The 17,513-nt window shown below is 41.8% G+C and overlaps 1 protein-coding gene across 1 annotated transcript in view; it reads left to right on the top strand.

The window, feature by feature from the left end:
• Positions 1-17,438, top strand: part of STAMBPL1 (STAM binding protein like 1) — a 54,160-nt gene extending 36,722 nt beyond the window's left edge. The window contains exons 3-11 of the mRNA XM_084772598.1: positions 1,001-1,218; positions 5,564-5,639; positions 6,980-7,075; positions 9,047-9,404; positions 10,255-10,379; positions 11,481-11,618; positions 15,003-15,115; positions 16,621-16,720; positions 17,122-17,438. Coding sequence (XP_084628724.1) covers positions 1,001-1,218; positions 5,564-5,639; positions 6,980-7,075; positions 9,047-9,404; positions 10,255-10,379; positions 11,481-11,618; positions 15,003-15,115; positions 16,621-16,720; positions 17,122-17,178 — 1,281 coding nt within the window. The 3' untranslated portion in view covers positions 17,179-17,438. The remainder of the gene's footprint in view (positions 1-1,000; positions 1,219-5,563; positions 5,640-6,979; positions 7,076-9,046; positions 9,405-10,254; positions 10,380-11,480; positions 11,619-15,002; positions 15,116-16,620; positions 16,721-17,121) is intronic.
• The last annotated feature ends 75 nt before the right edge of the window (positions 17,439-17,513 follow it).

Genomic DNA, 17,513 nt, shown 5'->3' with positions numbered 1-17,513 from the left:
AGACAGACAAGTCTGAACTAGACAGGAAACAAGCTGTGGCCCGAGTGTTGTATCCGTTGCATTGGCAAGGAGCCAGACTTGTTTCCACATTGTCGAACAGCTGCTTTCACGTGTGGAAAGCAGAAGTCAAGTAGTAAAAAAAAAGATCCTGCTGGGCCCTTAATAAATAGAAAGAAGATTCTGCGTCTTGCCTTTCTGAAGCACTACTGTCTTCTGAATAGTGATCCTTAATATGCATGCTCTCTGCACTTCCAAGGCTTTATTAGTAAAGATAGCAATAGACGTGACTTTTCTTCATAGTTTACTATCAGTTTCTCAGCCAAGCACTAATTAGCAGAGCAATTACTATTAGATGGAAGTTTAATAGATGTATTTATGTTTAAAAATAGGTTTTCGAGGGTGTTCTTTTTCCTGAAAGACCTTCTCTGGGACTTATCAGTCCCAGGGGGTTTTGTTGTCATTTCTTTTTGTTTTGTGACAATGGAGGGAGACCCTAGACAGTGCCAATTAGAGTAGCTGTTCTGTGGGATAGAATCAAACCTAACAGTAACTTTAATGCAAGCAGCTTTCTGAAGAATCAGTGACACGAGCCCTACTATGACAAGAACGACCCAGCGTGGTTAACATCCACATCTTACATGAGAAATGACACAAACCCCACTGTGACAAGAACGACCCAGGCTGGATCACACCCACAGCTTACATGAGGATTAATAATCCTTTACCAGAAACATTTGCACACCTAGGAAATGCCACGTAATTCTACTTTGAAATGTATGAAGAGGTCTTTTACCAACAAAAAAATTTATGTTCTTCTTGGATGTGTGTCTTTGGGGGGTATGCTTATGCAGAAAGGTTCTATGTTAGTTTTATCATTAACTCTTATTGAATGGGCTTTTTGTAGGTATTAGTATTGAGTTTTGGGAACAGAAAACGCATGCACTAAGTAATTACATACATTTAAAAGATTATAATTGAAGATTTAAATGTTGTGTTGCAGAAAAAGTTAGCTGCCATGCCTGACCATACAGATGTTTCTCTAAGTCCAGAAGAGCGGGTCCGCGCCCTAAGCAAGCTGGGCTGTAATATCTCCATTAATGAGGAGATCACGCCACGCCGCTACTTCAGGTCCGGAGTGGAGATGGAAAGGATGGCATCTGTGTATTTGGAAGAAGGAAACCTGGAAAATGCCTTCGTTCTTTATAACAAATTCATAACGTGAGTCTTGTTTTAGAGCGGCGGCCCTCATCCTATGGGTTGTGACCCCTTTGGGGATCAAATGATCCCTTCATTGAGATCACATATCAGATATTTGCATTATGATTCATAACAGTAGAAAAATTATGGTTATGAAGTTGCAGCAAAGGCAGTTTTATGGTTGAGAGTCATCACAACATAAGGTACTGTATTTTAGGGCTGTGGAAGGCTGAGAACGAGTGTTTTAGTGGTATTTAGAATGAGAAAGTTGGGAGGCTATTTATATGATATTTTTACATGGCAGTTCGCATACCATGAGAGTTTTCACATTCAAACCAGTTTGACCATCTTGAGGCTGAGGAATGGGGGGGTTGAGGCCCTCAATAGTCAGACGAGCCTGTCTCCTTCTTCACAACTCTAATTTCACATTTCGTGCCATTTTCTTCCCATAGGAGCATGAATTTTCTGAGAGAAGGCGCCATAGCACTCCGTGTAGAGCAGTGGTTCTCAGTCTGTGCTTCACACCTGGGTCAAATGACCCTTTCAGAAGGATTGCCTAAGACACTGGGAAACCCAGAGGTCTGCATTACAATTTAGAACAGTAACAAACTGTCACATTGTGAAGAAGCAATGAAAACAATCTTATGGTTGGGGGTCACTACAGCATAGTGAGCTGTGTTAGAGGGTCATAGGAGCAGGAAGGTTGAGAGCCTCTGCTCAGCCTCTGCTATTGATGTTTTGAAAGTTTGATTTGAAGGGTTAAGAGGAGAAACATGCAGGTTAGACATGATTTCTGGAGCAGGTACAGTAGTTCATCTCACACAGAAGTGTTTCCTTCTTCATGCAAGAATTTAATATACAAAAGATGTTAAGCAGGAGTGACTACACCACAATAGCCAGCAAAAAATACCACATTTCCACTTAAACATTGGGTTTTTGGCCTTTCCCCCCACCCCCCCCCTTATATTGATGATACTTTTAGAAAACTCTTTTTGCTGTTATTGTTTCCTTTGACATTTGCTAGTCATAGAGTCTAACTTTAAGAGTCCTCATAAGTGGTTTGGACTTCACTGCCTAGAAGATCCTCCTCTAATCAGTAACGACGGAATGTAAGCTAAGCCTAGTCGTTATAATTTAAAACCATATATTGATTAATTTCATTAATTTGCTTTTAATTGAAAAATAGTTGTGTATGTTTATGATGTTTTTATTTGCATATACATTTTGGTGGCTAAGTCAAGCCAATTTACTATATTACCTACTTGCCATTTTCCATAGTTAGAATGTCTAAAAACCTCATTGTCCTGGCAACTTTCTAATGTGTAATTCATTGATTATAAACACCGTGTTTATACCAGACCTCTAAACTTATTTCTCCCATCCAACTGAAACTGGGTACCCTTTGATGTTTTAAAAAGTGTGTGTATGTATGATGACTGTATGTGTGTATGTGCATTTGTATTGATGGACGCAGGTACATGGGCGCCATGGCACATATGTGGAGAGTTCAGGACACAACCTCATGTGTTAGTCCTTGCCTTGCCTTCCACCTTGTTGGAAATAAGGTCCCAGTCTGTTTTGTGTGACACTGTCCCTAGAGAGACATGAATGTCTGTGCACCCCATAGAGGGAACTGATAACAAACCAAAGTAAGGATACCAGCAACATCCAACTTGGTCAACCAATGGGTTTCAATGGGGTTATTTACAGGAGTATAGGTGAATGGTTTCATACAGGAACAGAAATGACTCAGAGACAGCTGCAGTACCAAAAGTCCACCCAGCAACCAGCATGAGTGACAGCTCATGAAACCCAGAAACCTGGAGCACACAGCACAACTTGCTGGCAGCTCAACAGGTTGGAATCTATCTCTTTCAGGCCATTCAGGCTGTTTAGGCCTCTTCTAGGTAGCTTAGTTTGTCTGAGAGTGAGGACTGATTAGCAGTCCTTACTGTTTATATATGCTTGAGAGGCGGGGGTGGGGGGGTGGGGGGGTGGATCTAATAAATCCTGGTCCGTTTTAGGGATTTCCTGAACCCTTCAAGTTATTTTACTTCCTGAATTTAAGGAGCTTTCCCTGCATGGTGGTAGGTTTTACCTCCCCTTAGATGGCCCTGTGTCTTACTTAGCAAGCTTCCCTCCAAGATGGAAGGTTCTCACTCGGAAGCAATTGCTGTACAGCATTACTGGTGACTGAAGTATGCTTGTTTCCAGATTTTAAATGAGTTCTGGAGATTCAAACATAGCTACTCAATGCTTTCCCTTCTAAGCTATCTTTCTAGTGTTCCCCAACTCGCTCTGTTTTCCTTGCTTAGACAAAGGGTTTCATGTAGCCCAGACTGTTGGGAAAACACAGTGTACCCAGAAGGCATCATGTACCAGCAAAGGATGAAGTTAAATTCCTGGTCTTCTAACTTCTCCCCAATCTTGAGGATTATAAGTGTGTGCCACCATATGTAGCATAGCATAGCCTTTGACTTTTAAAAAATTCAAGTGTATGTGAGATCATGAAATACTTGTATTCTGTAGTTTGCTTATTTTATTTATAATTTGAGTAGTTCAGTTAGAAGGGATATTCTGAAAACATTCAAATGGAAAGAATAAAATATTTAAAAAACTGTTTTTAACGATTCCACCAAGGTCGAAAGTAAAAACAATTTACATATTATTTAATTTCCATTTTAATAAGCTTGAGATTTTAACCTAGAATTCTGAGAGTGGGTGACTGCCTTCATCCCACATGGAAAAAAATCAATCGTTAGCAGGAAGTTGAGCAATAAATATGAAACAGAGAATTGTCTACCACAGGCTATGGCCAAAATTCTCTAGAAGATTCAGTTTCTGAACTATATTTTCAGTGGATCATGTATTTTCCACCTTCAGGTCCAGTTTTGTATAAACTCCTCCAGCATTTTCCTCGTGAAGGGAAAAGTCCAGGATCCCCTCTGGGTTAGTAGGTACTCAGAGCATTTTAACTCTCTTGTCATGTTAGCTGAGAGAGAATTTTTACTTCACTTACTTTTCCCCAGGCTTGAGTGATGTATCAACAAACAAGGCCTTCTGGGAGAAAATCTCTGAGGACTGAGGGTCTGTGATGGTCCTCTGTTTCTGAAGTCTTTGGCCGCTAACAGCTTTTCTTCAGCTTCTCTAAGGCTTAGCTGCCCTGTGTCAGAAATGTAAGGAAGTTAGGCCAGTGTGTAAGTGTGGCCCATCACCCTGTCACGGGGTGAGATGAAATGAACATCTGGTTAAAAGCATCGGGATCAGTCATTGTAAGCTACTCACCCATATGAAGTGATCTGCACCCCACCACAATCTAGTACTGAAAGGCTAGTCATTCATTTTACACATCCAGATTGATCACTTACTATGGGCTGACACCATTCCTCATGCCACGGATACATCATAGAACAAGGAGGAGAGACGCGTGCCCCTGCACAGGTGCAATCTTCACTTTCCCTGGGCGCAGTGTGCCTGGTTTGCATGGTTTTCTCTTTGCATCTGCTGGATCTTCTCGTGTAACACGTCCACTAGTGACTCTGTTGTCATCTCTCTCTTAGCCGCCAATTTTCAGTTACAAGTCTAAACACATGACAGTGATGTGATAGTGGTTGTTCTGAGTCTGTTTTGGGGATTCAAGGGATTTATATCCGTTGTTCCAAAACCTTACACATAAGTAAGACAGTGCTCTGATGGGTGCAAGTACCCAGGACCCAAGAAAGTAGAGAATGGAGAGAGTATGTAGAAATCCTGACCTTAACCCATGTCTTAGTCTGTTTTCTATTGCTGAAGGCCGTGACCATGAGTAGCTTGAGGAGGAAAGGATTTATGTTTCAGCAAACAGTTCCAATCACAGTGCATCATGAAGGGAGGCCAAGGCAGGAGCCCAGATGCAGAAAACTAAGGCAGAAGCCATAGCAGAACACTGCTTTCTAGTTTGTTCCTCATGCTTTGCTCAGCCGGCTTTCTTATACAGTGCAGGACCACCTTCCTAAGGGTAGCACCGCCCATAGTGGACTGGATCATCCCACACGGATCGTTAAAAAGTCCCACAGGTTTGCTTATAGGCCAATCAGAAGGAGGCATTTTTCTCAATTGATTTTCATCTTCCCAGATGATTTGAGCTTGTGTCAGAACATTAACCAACACAAGTTACAAGGAACACTCCAAACAACGTGTTCTTTGTTTGGTGTAAGTACTTTTAGAGTCAGAATAATAGTCTGACCAACCTTTCTTGAAAAAATGGGTGGAAAGACCACAGTTAAATAAAAGGTAGCTTTTTTTTTTTTTTTTAGAATGCTCGTTAGAAAGTCTCTGGCTTTTTGCTGTCACAGAATGCTAATGCTGTGTTTTTCTCTTTCTCTAGATTGTTTGTAGAAAAACTTCCCAGTCATAGAGATTACCAGCAGTGTGCAGTGCCGGAGAAACAGGATATCATGAAGGTACCCTGGCCGGATGCTCCACCGTGCGATCAACGGCTCCTAAGTCCCCGTTATTGATTCACAGCTTCTTTCCCTCTTTGCCTTGTTCTCAGGGGAGCTTAAGCACAAGAAGCCCATTCCATCAGCCATAACAGTTTGATTTCTTCCTAAGATGCTTAATGGTTATGACTGTATCAGTTCGAGGTGTTTAATTGATGCTAAGAAGATAAGGAGAAGAGAGAGAGAGAGAGAGAGAGAGAGAGAGAGAGAGAGAGAGAGAGAGAGAGAGAGAGAGAGAGATGCTCCATCAACTGAGGATGTGAAGAAGGAATTATATTACGTTTTTTCTCAGAAATTGAAAGAATATTGTTTCCCTGTACTTACTTGTACTTACTTACTTAGCTGCTTTTGACTGCTCTCTACAGGATGGGATAACTATTTGAAAATCCTTGGTGATTTTTTGAGGTAATCCCAAGGTTTAGCTACAGTCATGTAGTGTGCTCCATAATGTTTCAATCCCTGAGTGCTACAGATGACAGTGATCCAATTAAACTCTATTGCTTAGTGACATCGTAACCACTTTTGTTTATGTAAGTGTATACTATGATTTTTCACATAGAAACAAAAGTCACTACGGTAGATGTTTCTTGGCATGGATCCCTGTAACCATTTACTTCCTAGGAAGAAATTTTGGTGGGAGAGTTTAGCTAGAGGTGAGTTGCTTGGATTCTGCTCCTAACTGGACCATCCATCAGCTGCCTAAGAAAATCAATCTCACTAGGCTTTTGCTTCCTTTCCATTGACTCTATCCAGTTTCCTGGGGTTTCCTGCCATTAAGAACCACTGAAGAAGCTATCTGAGATCCCTGCTCCCTTACCCCTTCCTAAGATATGAATTCAGTAGATCTGAGATTAGGACTTGGAATATCAACTGTTAGGAAAGATGTCTGGCATCTGACATCCCTACCCACAACACACCCCTTCATGCCCCCTGTAACACCAATGTTAAGTGATTTACAGATGCAATGTGAAATTCTAGTGATACCTATCTAAGATGCCCACCTAACTAGTGGAACTAATAGAGATCATAAAAAGGAACACACATACAGACACACACATAAACACACATAGGCACACACACACACACACACACACACACACACACACACACACACACACGCACACACGTGCACATACTGTATTCCGAATCCTAGAATAGCTTTATTTTTCAGAGATCATTTTTGCTATTTATAACCTGAGTTCTAATATACATTCCAGCTGTTTTTCTTTCTCAGCTGATGCGCTGAAAAGGATACTGACAATCCCACTAATTTGTGTCTGTGTGTCTGTGTGCTTTTAAAGAAACTGAAGGAGATTGCCTTCCCAAGGACAGACGAATTGAAAAAGGACCTGCTAAGGAAATATAACATAGAATACCAAGAGTATTTGCAAAGCAAAGTAAGTTCAATCAGCACATTTGTTTCTTTGCTGTTTTCTGTAAAAAAAAAAAAATGGTTTTTGAATTTTATTTGTATATGAGTTTTTCAAATATATACATTTCCATTAAAAATTAAAGACGCGATAATGTAAAACTAATAAAAAATTCATGTGCATGTCCAGGTTAAGCACATGCTCTAAGGATGTGGTATTTTCATTTCCTAAACCATCTACTAAAGCTCTGCATTAGGAAATAGATTTCCTGCAGTGATTTAAATAGGGCTTCTGACCAACTCATGCCAGTGTAACCTTGAGCCAGATGGCTGATACATTTTTTCCCCAGATGAACAGAAGGGGTTGAAAGTAGAGGCAACGGAGCATGATTTTTGATGTATTTAATTATGTAGGCCCTGGAAATGTGAACTTAGTTCTTAAATAGTACAGTCAACATTCCGTCAAGATAGAGAACAGCCTGAAAGATAATCAGAGTTCCCGTGGATTTTTGTTTCTGCATTTTTATTACATAGTGACAGAAGACTGAAAGGCATTGGAAAGGAGAGAGTAACTAGGAAATCTCTGAGGTTCTCAGATTCAGAATGCAAGCCTGAAGTCTCAGGAGATTATGAGATGTGCTACTTTGCCTATTTGTAATGACTACTTGCTTGGGGGTTGCTTACCTCACCGCCTCTCTCTTCACTGTGGTCTCTCTGCCTCTGCAAACAGTCCCAGAGCAGGGAGGCTGGCTGACATGAGGTATTCTAACTAAGGAGCATACATGGATCTCCTCTGCAGGGCCACCCTGGGAGGAGCACATCAGACCGCTGTGCTGCGTTCTGCTTCTGGTAACACCAGTGGCCTCACATATTCCATCTGGAAATTTCTAGAGAGGTAGAATGGCAGCAGCCAGGCCTAGGGGAGAGGAACAAACCTACCTGGAAGCCGTGACTGTGGGCATCACTGCCATCCCCTGATGCTTACTAGCTCTTGGGTATCCCCGTACCCTAATAATGCCCAGATATTTTGTTAGCACTTGGTGTTGGGATTCTTAATCTTTTTAAAAATTGTTTATTAATTTATTCTTGTTACATCTCAATGGTTATCTCATCCCTTGTATCCTCCCATTCTTCCCTCCCTCCCATTTTCCCCTTATTCCCCTCCCCTATGACCAAGACAATACAGGCGGTAAACTTTAAAACCCTACCCAGATCTAGCCAATGGACAGAACATTCTCCACAGTTGAGTGGAGAGTGGGGTATGACTTTCACACGAACTCTGGTGCCTCATATTTGACCATGTCCCCTGGAGGGGGAGACCTGGTGGCACTCAGAGGAAGGATAGCAGGGATTCTTAATCTTTAACCCAACTTTTGGTTAATAGTTCTGATAGAAGAAATGCAAAATACTTCCCTTTCTCCATGAATTTCCCCTAGAAGATGCGCTCTGTAGACAAATACAGAAAGGCTCTAGGAAGCCCTAAACAGGAGCGTCTTAGTATAATGGGCATGCTATCTTTGGCTTTTCCAGTATGGCACCCAGGAGGCTGCTGGGTACTTAGAACCTGACTAGTGTGCATTGCTAATTTTATTTAATCTCAGCTAGTTTGCATTAAAACAGCAGCATCTGGCATGTGGCTGTCGGATTGGAGTTTAATCAAGGCTGTTTAAGGGGTGAGGTACTTTGCTCCATGTGATCTGATGGGTCAGGAAGATGAGACACTGATATCGCCTTATTTAGAAGCACTGGGAAACAGAGAGAGTGACTGCTGTGCTGTCTCTGGTGAAAGACAATGGATTTAGACACTGTTGTGTTCATCAGATTAAGTGCTTAAGCTTATTTTTTGTTTTACTATTAATCTCTCTCTCTCTATGTCTCTGTGTCTCTCTGTCTCTCTGTCTCTGTCTCTCTCTCTCCCGCCAAAAAACTTTCTGCTTTCACGTTGATGGTTTTGTCTCTGAAATTGATCGGTTTTTTTCCCCCCTCACAACTATCTTAGAACAAATATAAAGCCGAAATTCTCAAAAAGTTGGAACATCAGAGACTGATCGAAGCGGAGCGCAAGCGGATCGCTCAGATGCGCCAGCAGCAACTGGAATCCGAGCAGTTCCTGTTTTTCGAAGATCAACTCAAGAAGCAGGAGGTGGCCCGGGGCCAGAAGCGAGACCAGGACTCACCCGTGCTCTCGGAGCAGACTGACGGAAGCCTGCTGTCCTGCTTTTCCACCCACCAAAACAACTCCCTGCGGGATGTATTTGCTGATCGACCTCAAAAAAGTGATAGAAGCGATTTCGCTGACCACTCTCCTCCGGTGAACAGGGCGCTAAAGCCAGCGGCCACGCTAAGTGCTGTTCAGAGTAAGTCAAGTAGGGCGCAGGCGCATCTGACCTTTACTAACTTTAAAACCCAACCCACAAAACTTGCCTGATGATAGACCAATCATATTCTTATATTGAGTAGGGAATTTGAATCACAAGTCCAACCATTTGTTTTCCTTCTCTGTGTTTTACCCAAGATATACATATATCTTAAAGAGAAAACACTGGAGAGGAAAGAAGGTACTGAAGTGTTTAACATTAGTCTGGACTGGTGGGGTCTCGGTCACGTAGCTAACAAGTGAACGGTGTGGCTTTCCACCAGCGTGTAGTAGTGTTAAGTACTGTCACAGTGGCTCTGTCAAGTGCTCCAAATTGAATAGGCAAATTCTTTTTCACAGAGGCACCTATGTAAGTCATGGTAGGCAGTCACTTTGCATGCTATTTTGCTAGTAATTGTTTTCAAAAATAAAATGAGCTTTTGTAGACTGATCGCTCACATTCATTCGAATTGAAGGTTGCACATAGCAAACACAATAAGGAATATTCATCTCGTGTCTTATGATATATGAACTGTGGCCTGAGGGTCCTTTGGCATGTTTGTGGTGTGCAGAAAGAAAAGACACATATGCAGGAATTGTTTGAGAGGGCAACTGTGTAATAGAGTTTACTCTTTATAAACCTTCTTGTAAAATAATTTGTGTGTGAAGTATACATGTCAGTTGACCCTCCTAATCAGTGTTTACTTTCAAGAGTTTTTTTTTTCTAACTAACTATGGAAAGTGAAACAGCTGGTAGTTGAAATTTGTACTTTAGTAGCTCTCTGAAACTCAGTTCTGAATGTCAAGATCCAAGATTTGTTCTTAGCATGTTTCTCCTTTCTCTGACTTAGATTTAGTAGTTGAAGGCCTGAGGTGTGTAGTTTTGTCAAGAGATCTTTGCCATAAATTTCTGCTGCTGGCTGAATCTAACACAGTAAGAGGAATCGAAACCTGTGGGATCCTCTGTGGAAAACTGGTACGGTCTTATTTCATCTCTCTCTCTGAGTAGCACTGGCCTCCCTGTAATAAGAAGAGCAGAGTGTGTGTGTGTGTGTGTGTGTGTGTGTGTGTGTGTGTGTGTGTGTGTGTAGATATTATGAAATTAACCTTATACAATTAACTTCCTTAGATGACTGCTATTAATCATGGATTCAGCCTTCTAAAGAATGAACTGTAAAATTTCATAAAACACTTCTTTAAATAAAACATTTAGAAAACTGTTAGGTTACAAGTCAAGATGTAAGCAGTAGTGCTCACCGTGGAGGGAGGCCCTGAGGCTGGAGAGAGGATGGTTCTGTAAAAAGATGGAAAGCCCAGCAGGCCCCGAGGAGGACAGCACCTCATGGCACAGTCACCTAAAACACTCATTTTTACTCCAAGACCCTTTCTTTTCCACATTTACCTTTTCTGCAAGGAGAGCGATGTATTTCTTCTTTCTCTTTACTTAGTTGTAAAAACCATATTATTTTAACTTTGGAAGACACTGGTGACTCTTAGAGGAAAGTCCTATTATTTCATAATTACATACAATGAGATCTGTTGCTCTTTTCTGACCTGTATTACATGCAGGCTGAACACTATATACATAATAAATAAATAAATAAATTGAGAGAGAGAGAGAGAGAGAGAGAGAGAGAGAGAGAGAGAGAGAGAGACTTCAGCCCCTACAACTCATAGGAATACGTTTTAGTAACATCACACATTTGCTAAATTCATCTCTGTCCCTCTAAAGAAACCCAGCCTTGCTGTGTGAAGATATTTTCCATTGTTGGCCTGGTATGCTGAGGCATTATTTGTTAATAGGTAGCCATTGCTCTCTTTGATACTAATTTCATTTGTATTTTCAACAACAGAAATTGGTCCCAAGTCCCAAACAACAGGTGTCCAAAACTTTAAGTCGAGTCAGTTTCTCTGTGTGTTTTCTAACTGTGATCGTGTGTAGAGAGAGGGGTGGTACCAGCGGTACAGGCAGTACATATGAGAAGGTCTGGCTAGCTGATAATGAAGCACCCCGCATCCTGTTAAGATGTCTCTTCTGTCAGAGGCTTGTTACTTTCTTTGGATAATTGTTTCCTAGACACATAACGAGTTCACTATTACCCACGTGGTCGTGCCAAAGCAGTCTGCAGGCCCAGACTATTGCGACGTGGAGAATGTGGAGGAGTTATTCAGTGTTCAAGACCAACATGGTCTCCTCACGTTGGGATGGATTCATGTACGTTTGGCCTTTTGGGTTTCAGTTTATTTTTGTATACTGTGTTGTTTCACTCCCACAGGAATTTAGCTGAATTTAAACCGTTTCTTGTTTTTATAATTTCCCAGAACTGATAAGTATCATGATATTGCATCAGCATATTCAATGCTGAGCTATGCATAACTGTCCCATCTGGATTTCCAATGGGAATCCTATATTTTCTTGTTTCACCCAGAATTAGGAACGCTAACACATGACGATAGGTCTTCCTCTCCTGGGTTCAGATGAGCCTCACCCAGACTCTTAACTGTGTAATAGTCTCCTGTCCTTCGCTATAAAATTAAATTATAAACTTTTCACTCATGACATGTCTTGTAAACAACATTTGCATATACCAAAGAGGGTCCACACACTCTAGTGTCCTGCCCCGCAGAGCCAAAGTGTACACATCAAATGGCTGGGGAGTTGAACAAGTGGCTAGGGCCAGAATGTTAGGTTCTGACATCTCCCGGGACACAGTCGGTGTGAAGCTGCACTTAGACATCAAATAGACCAGAGTTTAATAAGTATCAGCTCTGCTAAGAGTTCATGATAGGAACATTGGGAAGTGGGGACAGCTGTAATGGCGGCTCCATCATCCACGGAGTGGGAACCATAACTGACGAAGTGAGGCCAGCTGTGATGGTGGCTCCATCGGCCATGGAGTGGGAACCATTAACTGACTTCATATGTTGCGCAGTGTTGAATGAAACAATGCCAATGAATTTCCTAACATTTTTCTAGAGGCCAAGAAAAACTATGAATTTTATTAATGAAGAGAGTCTGTTTGTTTTCATAGTTCATGTTATCTAAGAGATTTTTCTATTTAGTTGTACACAGCTCAGCCTGGGCACTGTGTCTGTCTATGCATCTGTAAGTAAAATGTCTGAAACCAGATAATTTATTAAGAAGAGAGATTTCATTCTTACAGTTCTAGGGAATGGTGTTGGCACTGATGTCCAGAGAGAGCTGCTTTCTGTTTCCAAGACAACACCTTGGTGCTCCATCCTTTTGGGGTGGGAGGTGGAAGATCAAGAGAACACCCCCTTCACCCTGAATCCCTTCTGCTGAGCTGCTGTTAGTCAACTCCTAAAGGCCGCACCTCTCACTGCTCTCCCTTTGACTAGGTTCCCCTAGAGAATGTCAAGGGGACCTCACCATTCTAATGATAGCAGACGGAGACAGGTCATCTCACTTAGCATGAAATGCAGGTCAAAAATCTGGGTGTCCTCAATAGACCCTAAAGAAGGAACAGGGGTTGTTTTGCATTGTATTTGTTTGTAGAAAAGTGTGGGCATGCGCGCGCGCGCACACACACACACACACACACACACACACACACACACACACACAATCTGGGCCAGTGGAGCAGATACCAGCCCTGCTTGGCCTTTGAGTCCCTCTATCCTCTTAGTCAGGACTGCTAGCTTTCAAGTTCTCCCATTGACTGAGGGAAGCCAGTGAGCTCTCTTACTGCTCTGACGTCATCAGTAAACAAGCTAGGACGTGAAAGCCCTTTGAAAAGTAAAAACTGGCCCTCAAATGTGAGAATTTATTTGTAAAAGAGAACAGCAAAGCTTTCTAGTCATCTATTTGGTTTATTGAATAGTAAATACTATATGCCTTACTCTTGGATCTGAATGGCTGTTTTAAAGTATTTAGCCTAAGGGAATTTATATAGGATGCACTTTAAAATGCAAAATAAGCCACAGCACAGAAGAACTGGGGAGATGGGTCAGTTGGTACAAGTACTCGCTGTGTAAAAATGAGGCCCTGAGTTTAGAACCACTGTCCCTACCTAAAAGGTTGGGTGCTACAGCCTGAGCCTAGAACCCAGCACTGAGGGGACAGAGACAAGTAGATCCCCAACAACTGCTAGGCAGCCAACCTAGCCTCATTACTGAGCTCTAGGATCAATGGGAAAAACTAACTCAAAAAACGTGATGAGCCATAAAAAGAATAGGCCTGATGTTAACCTTTGGCCTCTGTACGCACTCACACACATAAACATATGTATGCCACTATATCACACATGCACACACACACACACACACACACACACACACACACACACACACACACACACACACTCACACACACAAGCTGCATCAAGGAAATTATAACAAACTATATATGCAGTGTGTTGCAGGCCAGTCAGTGTTCTTCTTGATAAACAACTCCCAAAATAGAATCAAAAATTTTCTTAAGAGGTGCTGTGTCTGTTACATATATGCTACAGTGAATTTAATTTGTTTAGTTAACAGACTGGTCATCATTCTAGACTTCCAGGATTTTAGATTTAAATTGAGTTTACAGTGTCATGCTGTTGGAGTTGAATGAAAATACACAAGTGTTGCTCCAGTCATGCTGGTTTTTACAGCACCCAGTAACCACCAGCAGTCAGTCCCAGGGCTAGGCCCTGCAGATACACTCTTCCTCAGGAAGAAAGTCTGAATTGGGATCTGGAAGACCTGAATTTTAATTTAAATGTCTTGGCTTGACTGACTCTTTTGACTTCTAGAAGTCACTGTGTGTGTTGTTTACCTCAATCATCACCTTGTCTGTAAAAGAGGCGTGGGAATAACAACAGCACAGACCTTAGTGAGAGCCCCCAGACACCGTCAGCAACTTGGAGACCCCTTTCTCCTGTGTATAAGGATGAAGAGCCATAGACAGTCTCAGTACTGTGCTCTGTTTACTTCCAGGAGTGCAAAACGAGTCCAAGACCCAGATTTCTGATCCCTGTGGCAAGGTTGCTTCATCTGGAGATCCTCATTTGTGGATTGAGATCGTCAGATTCTTACCTTGTTAGATTTGTTAATGGAGGATCAATTCAAAGTCTCTGACAAAGTGGAACTATCTGACTCTTTCTCACAAGGGAAGGATATATACTCCTAGGAACTTAATTTATAGTTATTCCAAACCAACAAGAGTATGCTAGAAGAAAGAATTCTGTCAGCCCCCACACCCAATTAATTTGTATTTTCATATTGTTATTCTTATTGGCAGTGGTGGTAGTGGTGTGGTGGTGGTGACGGTGGTGGTGGTGGTGACGGTGGTGGTGGTGGTGGTTGAGGTGGTGGTGAGATGTGTGCAAGGGCAGGTGTCCAGGTGTCAGCACACATGTGGAAGTCAGAGGGCATACTTCAGGGGGTCAGTTCTCTCCTTCCACCATAGGCTTCAGAGATCTAATTCAGGTCAACAGGCCTGCATGACAAACGCTTTTACCCACTAAACCATCCCACCAGCCCTCACCAGAACATGGGTTTGTTTTTGTTTTTTTTCCTGTGTATTTGCTTAGTGAAAGTTACAGGAGGAGTTTTAAGCAAAGCTTCCCTAACGAGACTGTCTTTTTTCCATGTGTAGACACACCCCACGCAAACTGCATTCCTGTCCAGTGTGGACCTTCACACTCACTGTTCCTACCAGCTTATGTTGCCGGAGGCTATTGCCATTGTCTGTTCCCCAAAGCATAAAGAGTAAGTGTGACACGAGCGCGCTCTCCAGAGTCCACCATGCCATGGCACTTGGATATGAGGCCCTTAGGAAAGAGATGAGCTGTGCTAGTACCCGTAGCTCCACAGTCTTATTTGTTTGTTTGAAGCCCTTTCAAAGGTGAAAGTGCTAGTTATACCATGTAACAGGGATGCTATCCCAGGTGACTTTTGGAGCCATATTTCTACTATTCTTTGTTCTATGAAAAAAGTTTACCAGCCTTGCTCATATAACTCCAAAGCTTTCCTAATTTGGGAATACAAATGTTATTATGTAATATGTTAACACAAAACATAAGTCTTGAAAAGAATTACTTTATTCTTGAGCTAAATGCAAGTAGACATGGCCAGGAATGTGGGTCCAAGTTGCCCTGAAAGACATACTCTACCATGGGAGTTGTCCCATGAGATTTTATTATTTACAGAACAAAGCTAGTTATTAATCATGACATTTACTAAATACAGTGACAGAGATAGCATGGTTACAGCAAAGGGCTGGGGGGCACGGACTACTATCTCGTAGTGATCAGATGTTGTCTGATGGCATTTGTAACAAAATTTTGGATTAGTTAAAGGTCTGTTAAAAATATTTTCTAAAGGGACTGGAGAAATGGCTTAGTGGTTAAGAACATTGGCTGCTCCTTCAGAGGACCCAGGTTCAATTCCCAGCACCCACATGGCAGCTAACAACTGTCTGTAACTCAAATTCCAGTGGATCCAGCTGCCTCACACAGATATTCATGAACCCCAAGCACCAAATATACATAAAAATAAATAAAAAGTATTTTAAAATATTTCCTAAAACCTGTAGTAGTAGTTATAAACACAAAGGTGGTCAGTGAATAGTTTTTAAGGAAATGGAAAACATCTCAAAATAATTTGGCCCTTGTCACAGCATCCACAACTCTCCACAGTCAACAAGTGTAGCATGGCCTTGTGTTAGAAATCTCTTAACACAAGAGTGGCTTTTCATTGTCTGGAGACTTCAGTTTGCAAGTAATTGTGATCATAAGAATCAGACAGACATTTTTTGAGGCCTGACTCTCTCTCTCCCTGAAAGTTGTAGGGTACCTGACCACTGTGACCCCGTCTCTTCATACTTCATACTCACCTGTCTTGGACTGATGCGAAGAAGACACTAGATGATAGTCTCTGTGACTTGTTTATCTAGTGTCTAACACTGCCACATGCCCGATGGTTGACATAAAGCACACTAGCATTAGCGCAGAAATCAGAACTCTCTGATCAGGTAGAGAAACGTATGACCTCTTCATATAGGGTCTCAATGGTTCAGCTGCCTGTCCCTTTTGGGCCCTCTGGATACTTGGAGATCAATGTTCCTAAAGGCAGTCATGGCAAAGCTAGTTGTAAAAGTCGTGGGGGAATTCCTGGTTTGTGTTTTCTTCCTCCATCCCATTTGGAGGATGTATGTGTTTATGTCTTCCCCAGGCGGTCCTTAACTTTGTGCTTCTTTTCACCCTCCTATTTAGCACTGGCATTTTCAGGCTCACCAATGCTGGCATGCTTGAGGTGTCTACTTGTAAGAAGAAAGGTTTCCATCCTCACACCAAGGACCCCAGGCTGTTCAGTGTGAGTAGACATCGTGGATGATTTAATTGTTGCCTTTGTTATTGCTGCTGCTGCTGTTGTCCTCATTATTATCATTGAGACAGGGTCTTCCTGTGTAGCCTTGGAACTCACACAGGCCACACTGCCCTCAAAGGCAGAGAATTCCACCTCGTCTGCCTCCTAAGAGCTGTGATTGAAGGTGTGCACCACAAGGCCTGGCTCAGCCGCAGCTGTTACTCTCACAGATGCTCAGTGTGACTAGCAGCACAGACTATTCTCCCAGATGTTTAGTTTATACTGATTCTAACCCAACTCAGCAATATTTATAAAATTCAGGAAAATGTAAGGAAATCTACATCCCTCCCCTAAAGAAAAACTGTACATTAAATATTATTACATAACACTTTTTTTTTCTCTTCTAGGTATGCAGCCATGTATTGGTAAAAGACATAAAAACAACTGTATTGGATCTGAGGTGACAAGCTCTAATCACAAGACCAGATACCTGCCATGGATATGTGTGGCTGCCGAATTTCTTATGATGTTTCCAGAAGTGACTGCTGATATTTTATATTTATATATTTTAGACCAAAACTTTGATATTTATTGTTCTTGCACATTTTGAAGTTTCCTTTTTGGGTTGCTGTGTCTCCAGAAGAGGCCACATGGTGTTCAATCTGTACCTATTAATGTACCCAAATGATATCATCAGAAATAAATTGTGCTGCAAATAACAACATGTCTATTTGTAGCATCTTATTTGGACTTATTTAGTTTATTATTTTATATGTGTCAATGTTTTGCCTGAAGTGTA

This window comes from Acomys minous (assembly GCF_964271855.1).
Source record: "Acomys minous genome assembly, chromosome: 2".
Taxonomy (NCBI): Eukaryota; Metazoa; Chordata; class Mammalia; order Rodentia; family Muridae; genus Acomys; species Acomys minous.
Note: the sequence above shows the minus strand (reverse complement) of the source record. Positions and strands in the feature narration are given on the sequence as shown.